The 16,852-nt window shown below is 24.6% G+C and overlaps 3 protein-coding genes across 3 annotated transcripts; 1 reads left to right on the top strand and 2 right to left on the bottom strand.

Annotated features, from left to right (window-relative positions):
• Positions 1-5,837: 5,837 nt before the first annotated feature.
• On the bottom strand, positions 5,838-12,087 carry LOC134829224 (protein zer-1 homolog). Its single transcript, XM_063842223.1, has 7 exons — positions 11,593-12,087; positions 9,004-10,041; positions 8,078-8,249; positions 7,860-8,021; positions 7,637-7,798; positions 6,711-6,860; positions 5,838-6,650 (listed from the first exon to the last, which is right to left on the bottom strand). Exons 1-7 carry the CDS (start codon positions 11,778-11,780, stop codon positions 6,222-6,224), a joined length of 2,301 nt encoding a protein of 766 aa, XP_063698293.1. The 5' UTR covers positions 11,781-12,087; the 3' UTR covers positions 5,838-6,221.
• A 1,280-nt stretch (positions 12,088-13,367) lies between these two features.
• On the top strand, positions 13,368-14,033 carry LOC134831575 (MIP18 family protein galla-2). The gene is made up of 2 exons (XM_063845330.1): positions 13,368-13,573; positions 13,637-14,033. The coding sequence occupies exons 1-2, from the start codon at positions 13,453-13,455 to the stop codon at positions 13,984-13,986; spliced, it is 471 nt and encodes a 156-aa protein (XP_063701400.1). The 5' UTR covers positions 13,368-13,452; the 3' UTR covers positions 13,987-14,033.
• Positions 14,034-14,073: 40 nt separating this feature from the next.
• LOC134831573 (mitochondrial inner membrane protein OXA1L) lies at positions 14,074-16,498 on the bottom strand. Its single transcript, XM_063845329.1, has 4 exons — positions 16,341-16,498; positions 15,398-16,279; positions 14,284-14,401; positions 14,074-14,225 (listed from the first exon to the last, which is right to left on the bottom strand). The coding sequence occupies exons 1-4, from the start codon at positions 16,404-16,406 to the stop codon at positions 14,074-14,076; spliced, it is 1,218 nt and encodes a 405-aa protein (XP_063701399.1). The 5' UTR covers positions 16,407-16,498.
• Between the last annotated feature and the right edge of the window lie 354 nt (positions 16,499-16,852).

The raw sequence follows: 16,852 nt of genomic DNA, 5'->3' as shown, positions 1-16,852 counted from the left end.
CGGAAAGACCCAAGTTAAAAGTCACGACAGATACCGAATTTGATTGTTTGTCAGTTATAAGTTACATCGACCGAATGCGTTTGACCTTTTTTTCTCTTTTTTCTTCGTCGAAAAAAAAATTAAAAATAGAATGTTAAAAATTATCCAAATATATTCATAAGGACAAGGAAAAAAGGACGTAACAAAAGAAAAAAAATAGAAATTTTGAATCAAAAGAGGGTTCGTTTCTTTGTTAGGAACCACGGAAAAAATATGTTAAAGGGAAAAAATGAGATAATTTAATTAACATTTTCCTCAAGTAGAAAAAAAAAGAAAACCCAAGAAGGAAGTAGAAATAAAGTAGATAGATGGATAAGTGGCTCTCTCAGTTTAAAAAATGAGGTTGTTAAGATAAATAAAAGGATTAAAGTTGATTAATGTAAACAAATGTTAATTTTTATCTTTTTCACGAATTTAGAAAAAAACTCATGGTCATGCTTTGAGGATTTCGTGTTAGTTTCACTTCATTACGTCGTTTTATTAAAATTTTAAAATAAATAGCGGAATTATCTCTTCGTACGAAAAAACCCCTGGTTCATAACAAATTTGTAACAAATTATTCGGAATTAGTTTCCATACAATTTCCAAACATTAAAAGATCATTACAAACAAATTTGCAAGTAAATCATTTCAATTAATTCGATGATACCGACTGCCGATGATTCAACTTTGTCATGGCGACGTTTATAAATTTGTCGGTCCAAAAACTTTTTCGAACATTCAAGTCAATATTGTCGCAGCACTTGGTAGAATTTTTCGTTATGGACAAATTTTTCTGCGTAAAGTTTCTTTTTCATTTGCTTTTCGTCGCGTCATTTGTAGCAGCGGGAAATCAGCAGGATCCGCAGTACTTGTCAAATCTGTACAATCAATTTTTTCAGCAGAAACTTGAGGATTTTCACAGTACGAAGAAACCTTTTCATGGGTTTCGTCCTCATCATCATCATCATCAATATTCGCAGGTTTATTCGACGTCGATTGTGCCGAGCTTTGATAAAAAACCAACTTGGCATTATTGGAAGCCGGCGACAGTTGTTTTGACGCAAGGCAAATGGGAGACGCCCGTTTTTTCATCAATTAATGGATAAAGTGAATTTGTTTAAATTTATAATTTTTTGTGAATGGAATTGTTTTTGAATTTGAAATTTAAATAAATACGAGTTTTTTTTAAATAAAAAAATCCAATAATTTTTTTTTAATATTTAATTTTAATTTAATTAAATTAACATTTTAATTAATAAAAAAAATTTAAAAAGTTTTAAAAAATAAATTTCGATAAAAAATTGTTAAATAATAAAAATAATTAAATTTCTAATTTTATTTTATGAAATTTTCTAAAAATTTTGAAAAATTAAAAAAAAATATTTAATTAAATAAAAAAAATAAAATAAATTATTAGATTAAAACTAAAATAAATTTCAATAAAAAAATAATTTATAAAAATAATTTCAAAAATAAAATTTTTAAAATTATTTATTTAAAATTAAATTTTCTAATTAATTAAATTAAAATTAAAATAAAAAAAAATTGAAAATTTTTTTAAAAATTGATTTTTTTTTTCAACCAAATTTTTAAAAAATTTTGAAAAATTAATTAATTAAAAAAAATAAAAAAATTTGAATTTAAAAAATAATTTAAAAATAAAAATTTAATTAAAATTAATTAAAATTTTTCAAAAAAAATTTTTTTTTCTGAATTTTTTTTAAAATTTTGAAAAATTAAAAAATCATTAATTCAATCTAATTGAATTTACTTAAATTAATAAAAAAAAATAAAATAATAATTTAAATTGAATTAAATATTAATTAAATAAATAATTTAAAAATTAAAATTATTTTAAAAACTTAAAATAAACTTATAAAAAATTCTTTCTTACCTTTTAAAGGGTCCCAAAAACTGCATTTGAACTTCAAATAAATTATGTGCGATGACTTAACTAATTCCAAAACTGACAAAAACCAACCCGGAATTAAAAAGATGAATCACCAACCGCGACCTATGTAAACAAAATTGCAGCGGCAAAAACGTTAATGATGTAATTAAGCAAATTAAGCCACGGTTCAACGAACCTATTTAAATCGCAGCTATAAAACTCGTTACATTTTAATTCTAATTTTAGTCAATTTTCTTCCAACTTCGACTTAAAACCTAAATTTTTGCCTGAAAATGTCAAACCTTCTAATAATTTTATTTTTCCTCGAAATTTCCATAATTTTCGCCAAAACTGTCGATTGGAACGAAGTAACGTATCAATTGAACCAAGCAGCATTCAACGCACAAAATCCTCAAAATGTTGGCGGAGGCACAGCTCGAAATCAGGACACACAATATCTGTGGAATTTATTTAATCAACTAAATAATGTAAACAATCAGCAGCAATTTGGCTCGTATTTCATCCCAACGAACGCCGTACCAATTAATAGTTTTGTTGCAAATGCATTTATTCCGTCGCTGTCGTCGTCGTCGTCATTTAACGAAGGAGTAAATCCCTTTTTTTCAAGCAGCAGCAATGGGCAAGTAACGACAAGTCCTGCAATTCCTCCTTTTCCGAGTTATTTTACGTCAAATAACGTGGCAACGGGAATTATCAGTCCAAATTTTCCCGATTCGAGTAATTTTTTGATAAAAATGGAAAATTATCAGGCGTCTCCATCGCAAAAGTGAATAAATTTATTTTTAAGAAATTAAGTTAATTTTTTTGTAATGAAAAAATCCTTTAAATGCGTTTTAATTTATTGGTCGAATTAATTTTCCGTAATAAGATTAAAATAAATGCCATAAAAGTGTAAAAATGGATAATTATTTATTTAAAAAATATTTTTCCAGAAAATTAATATTATTCTTTGAAAAGAGATAATGCAGTCAATAATAATATAAAATAAAATTATATCAAAGCCTTATAAAGCTATAATCTTTTTTCCATTTTCACATACGCTCAAATATTAATAAAATCTTTTTTTTTTTTGATTTTTTTTTAAATGGATAATCAAATATGACTCGAAATCGAGAGATCTGAGGCAATTTGAAGAAGCATTACAATAAAAAAATGAACAATATTGATTGGGAAAATTTCAATTACATTTTCAGGGTTTCATGCATTTTCTTGATTATTTTCTCTGATTGTCATGACGAATTGTATGTAAGATGCATTTTTTTGCAAAAAAAAAAAATATTTCATGAACGGAATGAATTTTTTGTAAGTAATTGTTCAAAGTTAAAATTTTAATTTTATTTTTAAAATATTATAAAAATACAATTTATTTTTCTCATAAAAATTATTTATTATTTTTTTTTTATAATATTTTATAAATTATAAAATTAAAATTTTAAATTTTAAAATAATTATAATTTAATTTAATTTAATTAATAATTAAACTATATTTTTATTTATTTAAATTTCAAATAAAAAACTCTCGAAAAAAAATTTGTAATGAAATATTTTTGATTTTTTAAATATTTTGCAATTTTTAGAAAAAAATGTAATAAATAATTATTAAATTTAAATTAATCATTTAAATTAAATTAAAAAAAAATAAATAAATTAAAAATAAATATTTTATTTTTTCTATATATTTCATTATTAAAATGTTCAAAAAATTTCACAAAAATTTAAAAAATTATTAATTAAATATTTTTTTTTTTGTAAATTTTTGGAAAAAAATAATTAAACGAATAATGAAAAATTTAATAAATTAAAATAATTATTTTTTTTTTCTAAAATAAATTATCTAATTAGTTTATAATTTAATTTTTAAATTATTTTAATGTTAAAAAAAATATTATAAAAATTTTTTAAAAAAATAATCTAAAATTTATTTAATTTTTATGAATTTTTTTTAATTTCAAAAAAAATAATTTTAAAAAAGAAAAAAAATGTTTTGTAATATTTTTGTCATCGTAACCCGTTTTTCCGTGACGTAAACCTTCATAAGCAATCATTGACTTGTTTACGATATTTTTACATATTTTTTTTTAAATATGAACCAGAATTCTAATTACTTCATTCACACATCGTTGCTTAAAAACATGTTGACAACAAACATGCTTAATTTTAGAATTTATGGTCTCTTGTGTTTTGTTCATTTAGTCATATTTGTTTTGATTTTTATTTTTTTGACAACATAAAACAAGAAGATTTTAATTATTTTCCATGGAATTCCCCAATTTTCAGAATTTTTTTAATTTTTATTTTAATAAATAAACGTGACCTAAAAATGTTTACAAATTTTGTTATCAAATTTTTCAAATATTTTTTTTTTATTTTTGTTTGAATTCATTTCGCTTCTATTTTGCATATTTTTTTAATCGTAATTAAATTTTTATTACCCAAAATCCAGTTATTCGTCTCTCAATTCTCTTTTAATCTCAGAATAACACAGAAATACGGCGATAATTTGGCTGTTTTAACAAAAAAAATTATTAAAAAGTAAACGGTTCAGGTACTTATTTTTTATGAGAAATTTAATCTTCAGTCAAGAAAACCAGAATTCTCGTCAGTTCTCATCAACCTTCCATCGAGAGAAGAAGTATTTTTCAAAAAAATCACAAAAATGAATCGTTTTCTTGCTTTATTGATCGCTTTCGTGGCTTTGATCGTTTTTATCGATGCATCTCCGCTTCCACAGGGCGATATTGGGCAACAAATTGCCTATCAAGGAGCTGTTTTGCAACAAACTGTTGCCAATAACGTTGCTGCCATTGCTAATCAAGTACAATATCAAGCTGCTGTCACGAATCATCAAATCCAACAACAAGCTGCCCTTACGAATCAAGCGATTCAACAACAAGCTGCTGCTACATTGGGTTAAATTATGAATGACTGAAGGAGTCGAGAGGTTCAGTTGAAATTTAAAAAATGAGCATTTTAGGATTAAAAATTATTTTTTGTGAGAAAGAATAAATAAAGAGATAAAGAAAAATTTAAAAATAAAAATTTCGCACGAGTTTTGATAATTTTTTTATTTTTATTTGATGATTGGAGGAATTTCGCTTGATAATTTTTGGTATTAAGTCATCATTAGAGGTCAACGAATTTTTAAGATTTATTCCGAATTTTTTCTCAAAAAAATTTAAGATTTAAAAAATTCTCTTTTAAAATTCGTTTGAAAATTTCAAAAAATCAATAAAAAAAATAATGAAAAAAATTTTATAAAATTTTTATAAAATCGAGCGAAAAAAAAATAAAAATTTATATAAAAAAATTAATATTAATTTTTTAATTTAATGAATTTAAATTTAATTTAATTTTTTAAAATTAATAAAAATGTTCATTAATATTAAATAAAAAATTTGATTGATATTAATATAAATATTTATTATTAAAAAAAAAAATTAATTTCAAATATTAAAAAAATCTGAATTTGATTTTTAAAAATTTTTACAAATAAAAAAAAATTAAAAATAAATAAAAAAAAAATTAATAAAATTTCTCCTCATATTAATTTAAATTTTTTATTTAATTTTTTTTTTTAATTTTGAAAACTCGATTTTTTTTAATTTTTTTGAGAGAATTATATAAACAATAAAATTTGTTTAAATAAAAAATAAAATAGTAAAAAAAAATTAAATAAAAATAAATTCCCCAATTTTTTTTATTTATTTTTTAAAAATTATTTTTTTTAATTGAATTTTTTTTTTTTCTTAATAATTCATTCATTTATTTTTTTTTATTATTTTTTTTTGCGTCACTTAAATAGCTTTACAATGATAAAACTTTATATTAATTAAATATTTTTCAAAGTAAATTTTTTATACACTTTCAAGCACATCTTTAATTGCTCTTCTAACATTTTTATTCTTAATAAATTAATAAACTTTCGTCTTATTTGATTTATTTTTTTTTGTATTTATTAGTAACGAGAGCGCACTGAAAAATTAATTAAGCTTTCTAATTATTTTTTGTATCGTTTTCTATTTACAAGAAAAAATCTTAAATCTAATTTTAAAAATTTGCCAATTAAAAAAAAATTTATAAAATTTCTCAAAAGTCTTTATATTTTTTTTAGTAGTTCACGCAATGATTCAAAAATATTTTGTAAAAGAAAAATACAAATATTTAAAATTTTTAACAAAAAAAATACTTAATAGCGTAAAATGAGTACTTTCAAAAAAAAAATCTGCCTACTTCGAATTTTTTTCTTCGTTTTTTTGTTTGTTTATCATCGCATCGCACGCATCAGTCATTATCCGTCAATAATCATTTCGTTCTCTTCGTTCGTCTCCTCGAGGTTCTTCTGATGCGCCTCGATCACCATATTGGCCAAATTCTTGATTTCCTGATAGGGTTTCGGGTGTTCGATCAGTTCGCGCAGCAACCGCAAGCCGCCTTCGCGCTCTACCAACGGACAATACTTGCACGGATAGACTTTTGTGAGGTTCGCAAGTGCCCAAACGGCCCAATGCTGACACTGCGGCGTATCGTAGCACTCGACGAGCTTAAGTATCGGCTCGAAACTGCGGTAATTGATGTTGCGTTCGGCATCCAATTGCCATCGGCTTATTGCTTCGACCATATTTTGGAGGACCTCTTCGCGCGTGGGACTCGGAATTTTCCACGCATCGGGACCGTCGGATGCGATGTGCGACAGAACGCCAGCTGCGTTGTAACTGACCTGAAAATTTGGAGGAAAAATTTAAAATTTTGATTTTTTTGGGGAAATTTTGACATTTACCTCGATACCATCGCTACAGGAGTTCAGTAAATCACTAAATACGGTAATAAATTCTTGAGTCATCAAGCGTGGGCGTAAACCTTCGACTTCGGCAACGTTACCCAGAAGGCCCATCATGTTCCTCAACAGTTCTTCCCTCTCTGGAAAAGTCTGTAACACAAAAAAATTCATTTTTATTTTAAAAAATTTACATTTTTTATCAAAACTTATCATTTATGAACAAAAATTATCATTTTTTGAACCAAAAATTAAAATTTTAATAAGAAATTAAATAAATTAATTAAAAAAATTAATAATTAAAAAAAATATAAAATTAATTAAAATTAAAAAAATTAAAATTAATAAAAAATAATTAAAATTTTAAATAAAATTTGTTTTTACAAAAATAATTTTTTTATTAATTTTTACACAAAAAGTTTATTTTTTTAATCAAGAATTAATTTTTTAAAATTATTTTCTAATATTATAAAATTATTTTTAATTTTAATAATTAAATTTTACCATTTTTTTACAAAAATATTTTTTTTTTACAAAATTAAAATTATAATTTAAAAATTAGTTTTTAATTAAATAATAAAATTTTTTAAATTATTAAAAATAATAATAAAAAAAAATTTAAATTAATTAATTTAAAAATTAATTTTTTAATAATTTTAATAAGAAAATATTAAAAAATTAATAAACTTAAATGAAATTTTTTATTTACAAAAATTTAAATTAAAAAATAATTTTAAATTGAAAAATTTTCATTTTTGAACAAAATTAAATTTTTGAACTTTAATCAAAAATTTTATAAAATATTTTAAAATTTTAATTTTTTAATTTAAAAAAATAACATTTTCATCAAAAATTTTTATTTTTTATACGAAAAAATAATTTTTTATTGAAAAAAAAATTAAATTTTGTACGAAAAAAATTAAACTTACCTTAAGACACTTCAAAAAATACATCATTCCCTGACCATCTAAGAATCGTTCGCAATTTACAGCCGTTTCATCAGTCACATTCCACATCGTAGACCACGCCACTTCCATGACATCGTCAAAAACATTTCGATTTAATCGGTCTTCGATCAAATTCAACATTGTCTATTCAAAAAAAAAATCCAATTAGAAAATTTTTCTTTGAAAAAAAAAATTCTTTAATTACCTTAATTGCTCCTAATTGTCCTAAAAATGATTTTTGGTTGCCATCTACTTGACAAGCCAATGAATTTATTAAATAAATTGCGATTCGCTGAACAAATCCTTCTTGTTCCGTGTCAGAAACGCCATGCAAGAGAATTTTCACGAGTCTTTCGTATTCGAATAACTAAAAAAAATTTTTTTTAGAAAAATTTTAATGAAAATGGGATAAAAGTCACTTACGACATCGTATGGTATCGAAAATTGGCATAACGTGAGACATCCATTTCGCATCATTGTGTCGTCTTTCAGCCATTCCGACATGCCATTCAATAAGGTACGAATTATATGATTTTTTAATGGTGTTCCGAACTTTGCTTTGTCCTTTCCTTTGACAATGTAGAATAATGTTGCACTGAAAGTATTAGAAAAAATATATATATAAAAATTATTTTTGAATTTTTTAAAAAGTTAAATTAATTCAAATTATTTAAAATTTAATTCAAATTTTTTATTTAATTATTTTTTAAAATTTAATTTAAATTAATTAAGAAAAAACTTTAATTTCAATTATTTTTTTTATTCTTAAAAACTTATTTTTTTTATTATTTAAATTTAAACTATTTAAAAAAAATAAAAAAAAATAAAAAAATATATATAACATTTATTAATTAATTAAAAAAATTAAATAATTTATTTATATAAAAAAAAATTAATTAATTATTATTAATAAATTTAAATTAGTCGTAGTAATTCATAATTTTATTTTTAAAATAAAAAAAAATAAATTTATTTTTTTTAAATGTAGGTATTAAATTTAATTAAAATTTATGAACTCAAAAAATTCAAAATTTATGTTGAAAAAAATTATTAATTAAATTTTAAATTTATTTTTAATCAATTTTAAACAAATGAATAATTTAAAAATTTATTTAAATAAAAAATATTTTTTTAATTTAATTTTTAATTAATAATTTTAATTTAAAAAATAATTAAAATTTTTTTTTCAATTAAAATTGAATTTAAAAAATAATTTTTTGCCTAAAAAAATAATTTAATTTAATATTTTTTTTTATTTAAAATTAAACTTAATAATTTTATTAAATTAAAATTAATTTTAAATTTTTTCAACTTTTTTTTCCAAAAATTTTATAAAAAAAAAATCTTACCTTCCCGATATTTGAATATATTTCACGCGAATATGCTTGTCCATGGCATTCAACACCACATCAAGCGCCCGATGAATTTGCTTACAGCTCTCAAAACGCAGCAAATGATACAAATCATTCAGAACCTTCGTCAGCAACTCTTGCCTGTCTTGATACACGACAGCAGCTGTCAAAATTTGATTTTCATCCGCTTCGCCCGCAATAATTCGTGCCGGAATATCAAATCTTCTGCATGCCGAATGCGCCGCGTTGTACAAACCCAAAAACTGAAGCGGCTTATTCGCCCGCGAAATCAATCCGGGAATATCGGAGCCTCGCATATTGTGATCCTCGCCTTTTGTCTGCTGCGCGACGCCATTTCCCGCCAAATTCGTGCCCGAAATATCGAGATCCGTCAAATTTGGCAGACTTTCAACGAGTTCCGTCAAAATTCGGTTCGGATTAACATAAGTCCCGACGGTATTTAATCTCGCAATCGACAAATCGAGCTTCCGTAAGCCTTGCAACTTGCATAAAACGGGAAATTCTTGCTCGAGAGGCCAAACATTGAAGAGAATTAAAGTTTGGAGATGCGGCAACGCTTGCAATTCGCTCAAACCGAAATCCATGAGAATGCATCCGCTCAAGTCGAGATGCTTGAGTTGCGAGAGACACGCAAAAGACGTTTCTTTTGTCAATACGACGCTGTGTAGTACGAGTTTTTGCAGGTTCGGCAGCGGAAACGTGATTGCCGGTTCAAGGGGACATTTTTCGTTTGGCTCGGCATGACGCAGGATGTCGACGAATTTTCCCAGCTCCAAATATTTGAGGTTTTGACCGTAGGCGACGATCGTTTCCCAACATGCGGGTGTCACGGCGTTGCAATACCACATCGAAAGTGCCGTCAAATTGTGTCGCATGAGGACTTTGATGCCTTCGTCGGTGATCGAACTGTTTCGCAATTGCACATATTTCAGGGGAGTTTTTCGTGTGTCACGAAAAATGTCGATAAAGTGATCGCTGATGTCTTGGTTGCAATCTTGTTGGAACTTTAAGAACCTAAAAATGGAGAAAAATTAAAGGTAAGAACATTAAAAATATTTTTTTTATCAAAATCATGCATACCAAATTAATCAAAAAATTTTTTTTTTATTTTAAAATTTTTTATTTTTTTTTTTTATAAAATTAATTAATTTATTTAATAATAATTTTTTTTTTAAATAAATTTTAATTTTAATTTATTAATTTTTTAAATTAATTTCTAAAATAATAAAATTAAATTATTCAATAAAATTATTTATTTTTAACTAATTATTAAAAAATTTAATTTTAATTAATAATAAAATTTTATGTTGATAAAAATTGAATAAAAATTTGAAAAAAAAAATTTAAATGAGATATAAAATTTTTTAAATTTTTAATTTAGTTAAACTAAACAAATTTAATCGTGTTTCAATATTTTTTTTAAATTTTATCAATTAAATTATTTATTTAATTTTTTTTTCAAAATAAAAAAAAAATCAGAGACAAAAATAAAATGTACTTTTAATTTTTTTTTTAATTTTTGTTAATTTTTTTTTTTAAATTGATATTTAAATAAAATTTAAATTATTTTTCTATGGAAAAAATTTTGAATTTTTTTTGATAAAAAAATTAATTCAAATGAAATTGAAATGAAGTCAAATGAACAAAATAATTTTTTTCGAAAATTTTGTGTTATTTTTTAAAATTTATCTCACGAAAAAATTAAATTTATTCGCAAATTAAAAATAAATTAATTAAAATAAAAAAAATATTACAAAATTTTATAAAAAAAAAAAAATTAAAAATTAATATTAATGATTTTTTTTTTTTAAATTTTTATTAGATTTTTTTTTATCAAAAAAATCAAAATTTCTTCCATAAAAAAATAAATCATTTTTAATTATTTTTTTTTTTAATTTTTAAAAAGAAAATTAATTAATTAATTTTAATTTAAAAAGAAAAAATATTTTTTTTTATATTTTTTGTTATAATTTTTTTTAACAATTTAAAATTTTTTATTATGAAAAAAATATTTTTTTTTAATTTCTCGAAAATTAGTGCACGAAATTATAAAAATTCTTTTAAAATTTTATTTTTTTACTCAATTTTTGAACTTTTTCCTCCCCAATGTTCAAAAAATTTATAAAAATCCAAAACATATTCGATTATCAAAGCATCTCAAAGACTTTTTGGGCAACAGATGACTTCGAAATGCGGCAAAAACGTCATTAGACGAGGAAACACAGACGATAAGAAGACGCACGTTCATCGATTTAATTATATCGTGCTCTATATATTGAAAATCTATTTTAAAAAAACATCATCAAGGTGACGACAGCAACAAAACTGGTTAGAATCCAGTGTCGTCGATCATTTTGCGCTGAAATGCCGCACGTAATTCCGCGTTTGGATGTCGCAACGTCGAAAAATTTGGTTAATTTCGATGTTAATGAATGCACGCAAAAGGTCTTTAACTGATAAAAATAGGCCTAATGATATCTCTCCGCGGCGCTGCATGCACGATAAATGCGTAGCAGGCACGTATGGACACACACACACGAGACGAGACAATTGTTTTTTTCTCACCTATCACAAATTTCATTGGGGATCACGACGCCTTCGTTCAGCTCGAATTCGTCGGTGTCGCAGCGCTTGTGACACACAATGTCCAAATTATCCGCGAGATACTTGAAAACGACTTCCAATAAGGAAGGCAGCTCTTCGTCCATTTGCACGCCCGAGCAACTGTCTTTGAGGCGCACTCTGCCAACCATTCCGCTTCCGACGCTCCTTCTTCGCTTAAAAGACGACCAGCACCGTGCTTCGTGTCTCCGACAAACCTTCGAGTGGTTTGTTTTTAATTTGTTTCACTTTTTTTTTCTCGAGAATTGCAGATTTTTTTCAGCTGACAAATTTTGAGATGATTCGTAAGTAGATGGGGACAGCAGCGAAGAGTGACTTTACATCAGAAAAGTGTGTGAGCGGGACTCGACAACGGAAATTTCAACACAATTTTGACCAATTTTCGATCCAATTAGGTTTAATTTGGAGTTTTGTTGCACTTTTTTCTCTTTTTCTTTTCTGTCCTTTCTTCTGTATGACACGCACGTATAGCGCACACAGCCACGTACAGAACATATTAAAAACAAAACACTTTTTTGTACGCCTCCGTTGCCTCAGTTTTGAACACCTGATTGCAGGGATGGAAAGGGGGAATTTAAAAAGGGCCCTGCTGAAATTTCTCGAAATTTTCTAAAAAGTAAAAATTTTTAATTTTTTTGATTTAAAGAAATTTTGATAAAAAAATATCATAAATTAAAAATTATTATTTGTTTCTCTAATTTTTTGTTTCAAATTTTTATTATTTTAAAAAAATTTGATGTAAAATAACAAAAATTAAAAAAAATCAAAAAGGATCTTTAAAAGGATTTTTTTCATTGTGAAAATTTAAAATATTTTTTTTTTTTTTAAATTGACAACTTATTTAGAAGTTAAAATTATTTTTTTTAAATTTGAAAATGAAAATTTTTTTAAATATACCTAATTTAATTTTTTATTATTATATTTTCAAATTTTTATATTTAATTTTATTTATATTTTTTTCTAATTAAATTTAAGCTTCTGTACATTTTGGAATATTTTCTAAAATGTAAAAAAAAATGTTTTGTAAATTTTAATAATTTTGATTTATTTTTTTAATTTTAATTTTAGTTAAAATTTTACGATATTTTACAAAAATAAAAAAATAAGATTTTTTTTATTTCTATTATTTATTTTAATTTTTTTTTTTTTTTATTTTACGAAAATTTTCATGCCGAATAAAAATTTAGGAAAATTCAAAAGTTTTTTTTTAAAATTGTTTCAAAAACAAAAATTTGAAAGAAAACTTATTTTTAAAATTATTTTTTTTAACTTCTAAAATTGAAAATAAAAATTTTTAAACATAAAAAATTTTTTTTTTTATTTAAAAAAAGTTAAATTTTTTACCATTTTATGCGAAAATTTTTTTTAACCTTCTTAACGTTTAAAAAAATAAATTTTATTTAGTAAAACAAATTTAACTAAATTTTATTATTCTTAAAAAAAAAATAAAATTTGTTTTTTTCTAAAAAATTTAAAAAAATAATTTTGTGTCTTTTTAAGTAAAATTTTGATGATAATTTAAAAATTTATCTCTCGAAAAATTAAAAAAAGATTTTTAATAAATTTTTTACAGGTTTTTTTTATGATTTTGTTTCAAAAAATTCTAAGGATAAAATCTCTCATAAAATTTTTCATCTTTCAAAAAAAAAATTCAAAAATTTTATAAACGCCCCTTTTTTGCCTAATTCACAAAAATCTCTTATTCCGTACCTGCTTCTGTCAAAAAGACAAATATTGCGTTCCAACTTTTTATTTTTGTAAATAATTTTCTTAATTTTTCTCGTAAATTTCTCACAATCGAAAATGACAAGCACAATGGAAAACTTAAATCCTTCGATCTTTCGCAGAACAAACGAACGCCCAATCACAGAAGAAGAACTTGACGAGAGTATCGTCGATCCCATTGACCAACGAGAAGTTTTTGGTAAAAAAAAATTTTTTTGAATCAATTTTTTTGCATTTTAAAGAATTTTCCATAATTTTTCAGATCTCATCCGAAACGTTCGTGATCCCGAACATCCGTTAACACTCGAGGAATTGCATGTCGTCGAAGAGGAAAAAGTCGAGGTCAACAACGACGAGAACACAGTTCATGTTTTTTTCACGCCAACAATTCCGCATTGCAGCATGGCGACGTTAATTGGTCTCTCGATACGCGTCAAACTCTTTCGAACGTTGCCGCCGCGATTTAAAGTCACAGTCGAAGTCACGCCAGGCACTCATGTTTCCGCGGATTCGATAAATAAACAACTCGCTGACAAAGAACGCGTTGCAGCTGCTTTGGAAAATACGCATTTGATTAGTTTCATCCAAAACACTTTCGAGGATGAGGAATAAAATTCGAATTTTTTTTTTAGTTGTAATAAATTTATCTTCTAAGTCTACGTGATTTTTTTTACATTAGCTCCTAAGAATTTGTCGTTCCTAACTTTTTTTCGCTGCGACAGCGGGTTTCGGTTTGGTTGGATCGTATTTGTAAGTCTTCACGAGAGCGCCTTTGCCGGCACGAGCGAACTTGATTTCATCCACTCTTTTTCGGTTTTCCATTTCGTTTGTGATTTTCATGTTGGTCCATGCTAAAAAATTAAATTTTATCAAAAAAATTGTAAAAAAGGAAATTTTTAAGGAATTTACAATCTTTAACTCCAGCAACGAAGCCTTTCTTCTTCATTGGAAGACTCTCTGGATTGAATTTCTGCAGCGGTTGGATCTTGAAATATTGTCGAACGGCGGGAACTTTGAGAAAACCAACCTGAAATTAAATAAAATAATTAAATAAAGTTGAAAATTTATTTTAAAAAAATAAATAAAAATTATTTTAATTTTTTATTTTTTTAAAAAAATAAATATAATATCAAAAAATATTAAAAAGGTTATTTTTTGGATAAAATTATAATTTTTTTTTTCGTTTTTGGTAATTTTTAATTGAATATTATTTTTAAATAATATTATATATACCTATTTTCGTGAGACAATTATTTTTTTTTTTACTTTAGAAAAAAAAAATAAATTTGAAAATAATTATTAAAATTAAAAAAATTAAATAAATTTTTGGAAAATATTATAATTTTTTTTTCGTTTATGTAATTTTTATTTAAATATTATATTGAAAATTTTTTTTTGTTTTTTTTTTGTAAGACAAACATTTTTTTATTTTAGAAAAAAAAAATATTAAAAATGAAAATTTAAAAAAATAAATGAAAAAATTAATTTTAATAGAAAAAAAAATATTATGAAGATTTTTATTAATTATTTATTTATTTTATTTTGTTTTATTTTTTTAAGATGACGAAATATAATGATTTTCTAAAGATTTAAAAAAAAAACAAACAATTTTAAAAAAATATTTTAATTAATATAAAATTTAATCTTTTTCACAGAAGTCAAAATTATATGCCCAAAGTTAAAAAAAAAATTTAAAAAATTGTCGATCATTTTAAAATTTTATTTTTTTTTTATAATTTGAAACTAAAAAAAATTAAAATAAAAAAAATAAATATAAAAATAAATTTAAATTAATTAATTAAATTTTTAATTAAAAAAATATGATTTTTATTTAATTTTAAAAAATATCAAAAATTATAAATTATTTTTTAATTCATTAAAAATTTAATTTATAAAAATATTCATAAATTCGTAAATCAAAAATAAAATAAATTAATTATATATTAAAAAATTTTATAAAAAAAATTAAAATTTCCTTTGAATTTTAAAAAAATATAAAGAAAAAATTAAAATAAAATCTCACCTGCGCCAACGTAATGAAATTAGTCAACGTCCAATACCACAACATCGCAGCGGGAAAATTAAAAGTAAACGCCAACACTGCCAACGGCATGCATCGAATCACATATTTCATCGTTTGCATCTGAGCCTGACTAAAATCCGCTCCCAGCTCGATTGTCGCTGCCAACGTTGCACTTGTCACAATCGGCAAAATATAGAAAGGATCTGGCATCGTCAAATCCGTGAACCAAGCAAGCCCGCCTGTCGTCATACTGTAGACCGGGGTATTTGCCATTTCACGAAACGCGAAGAAAACCGACAAAAAAATCGGCATTTGAACGAGCGGAACAATCATATTTTTGAGCGGGTTGCATCCTTTTTCCTTCATGAAGAGCATCATTTCTTGCGAGTAACGCGCCGCTTCGTATTGATTCCCCGTTTGACGAGCTTCGGTCATTTTCAGTTGAAGCGCTTGCATTTGGGGCATGTTGTTATGCATGACGGCGTTGTTTCGTTGCTGAATGATGACAAGCGGAAAAATTACCGAACGCACGACAATTGTGGCAATCGCAATTGCACCCCACCATGGAATGTCGAGCGTGCAATGCAAATATTCCATGCAATTTTCGACAATTCCTTTCGGAGTCCAACCTCCCAAACCGATACTCGCGAAGGTAGGCTCCCCATTCGCTGCTAATTGGTTCACAACTGTCTCCGTCACTGACGACGTCGTCGTTTCAGGAAATGCGGGAATTGGCGGCGCCTCGGGGATCGGAGGCAAATCTTTGATCGGAGAAGTGCTTGCGAAACGCACCAAACTCACGGAATCCAAGACGAATCGACGATTTTTTGTCAGATTTGCATTTTTTGTGGAAATGTGCAATGAACGACTCTGACTTCCGACCTGAAAATCAAGGTTAGAATTTTATCATCATGCAGAAACTTAGAAAAAATGTCGAATTTACCCGAAATAACAAAGGACTGCTGCGACTTTTGAGATGAATGCATGCCGTGGAGAGGCGCGTTAACATTTTTGATGTTTTTGGGAAAATTCCTTGCGAATATAAATTAAAAATCGGAAAAAAATAGTGAAGTTTTGATGGTAAGAAAATTATTATTTTGAATGAATGACTGAGAGAGTGAGAGAGAAGTTAATGTCAAATGAAGAGAAATGTCAAAATAATGAGGTTTAGGGGTTAAATTTCACATAGGCAATTTTTTTATAGATTTTTTTTTATAAAAATATATTTTGACCTTTTTTTTATAAAAATAAATAATTTCAGAAAATTTATTTTATTAAAAAATTAATTTTTTATTTTTTTTTATAAAAAAAAATTTAATATTTTTTTTTAACAAAAATAAATTAAAAATTATACAAAGGATAATTACATAAAGTTATTTTGACAGGTGTCAATTTTTTTTAATTTTTTACAAAAAATATTTTTTTTTAAATTTTTTTCATGAAAATAAATTAAAA

This window comes from Culicoides brevitarsis, chromosome 2, assembly GCF_036172545.1.
Source record: "Culicoides brevitarsis isolate CSIRO-B50_1 chromosome 2, AGI_CSIRO_Cbre_v1, whole genome shotgun sequence".
In the NCBI taxonomy this organism is placed as follows: Eukaryota; Metazoa; Arthropoda; class Insecta; order Diptera; family Ceratopogonidae; genus Culicoides; species Culicoides brevitarsis.
Note: the sequence above shows the minus strand (reverse complement) of the source record. Positions and strands in the feature narration are given on the sequence as shown.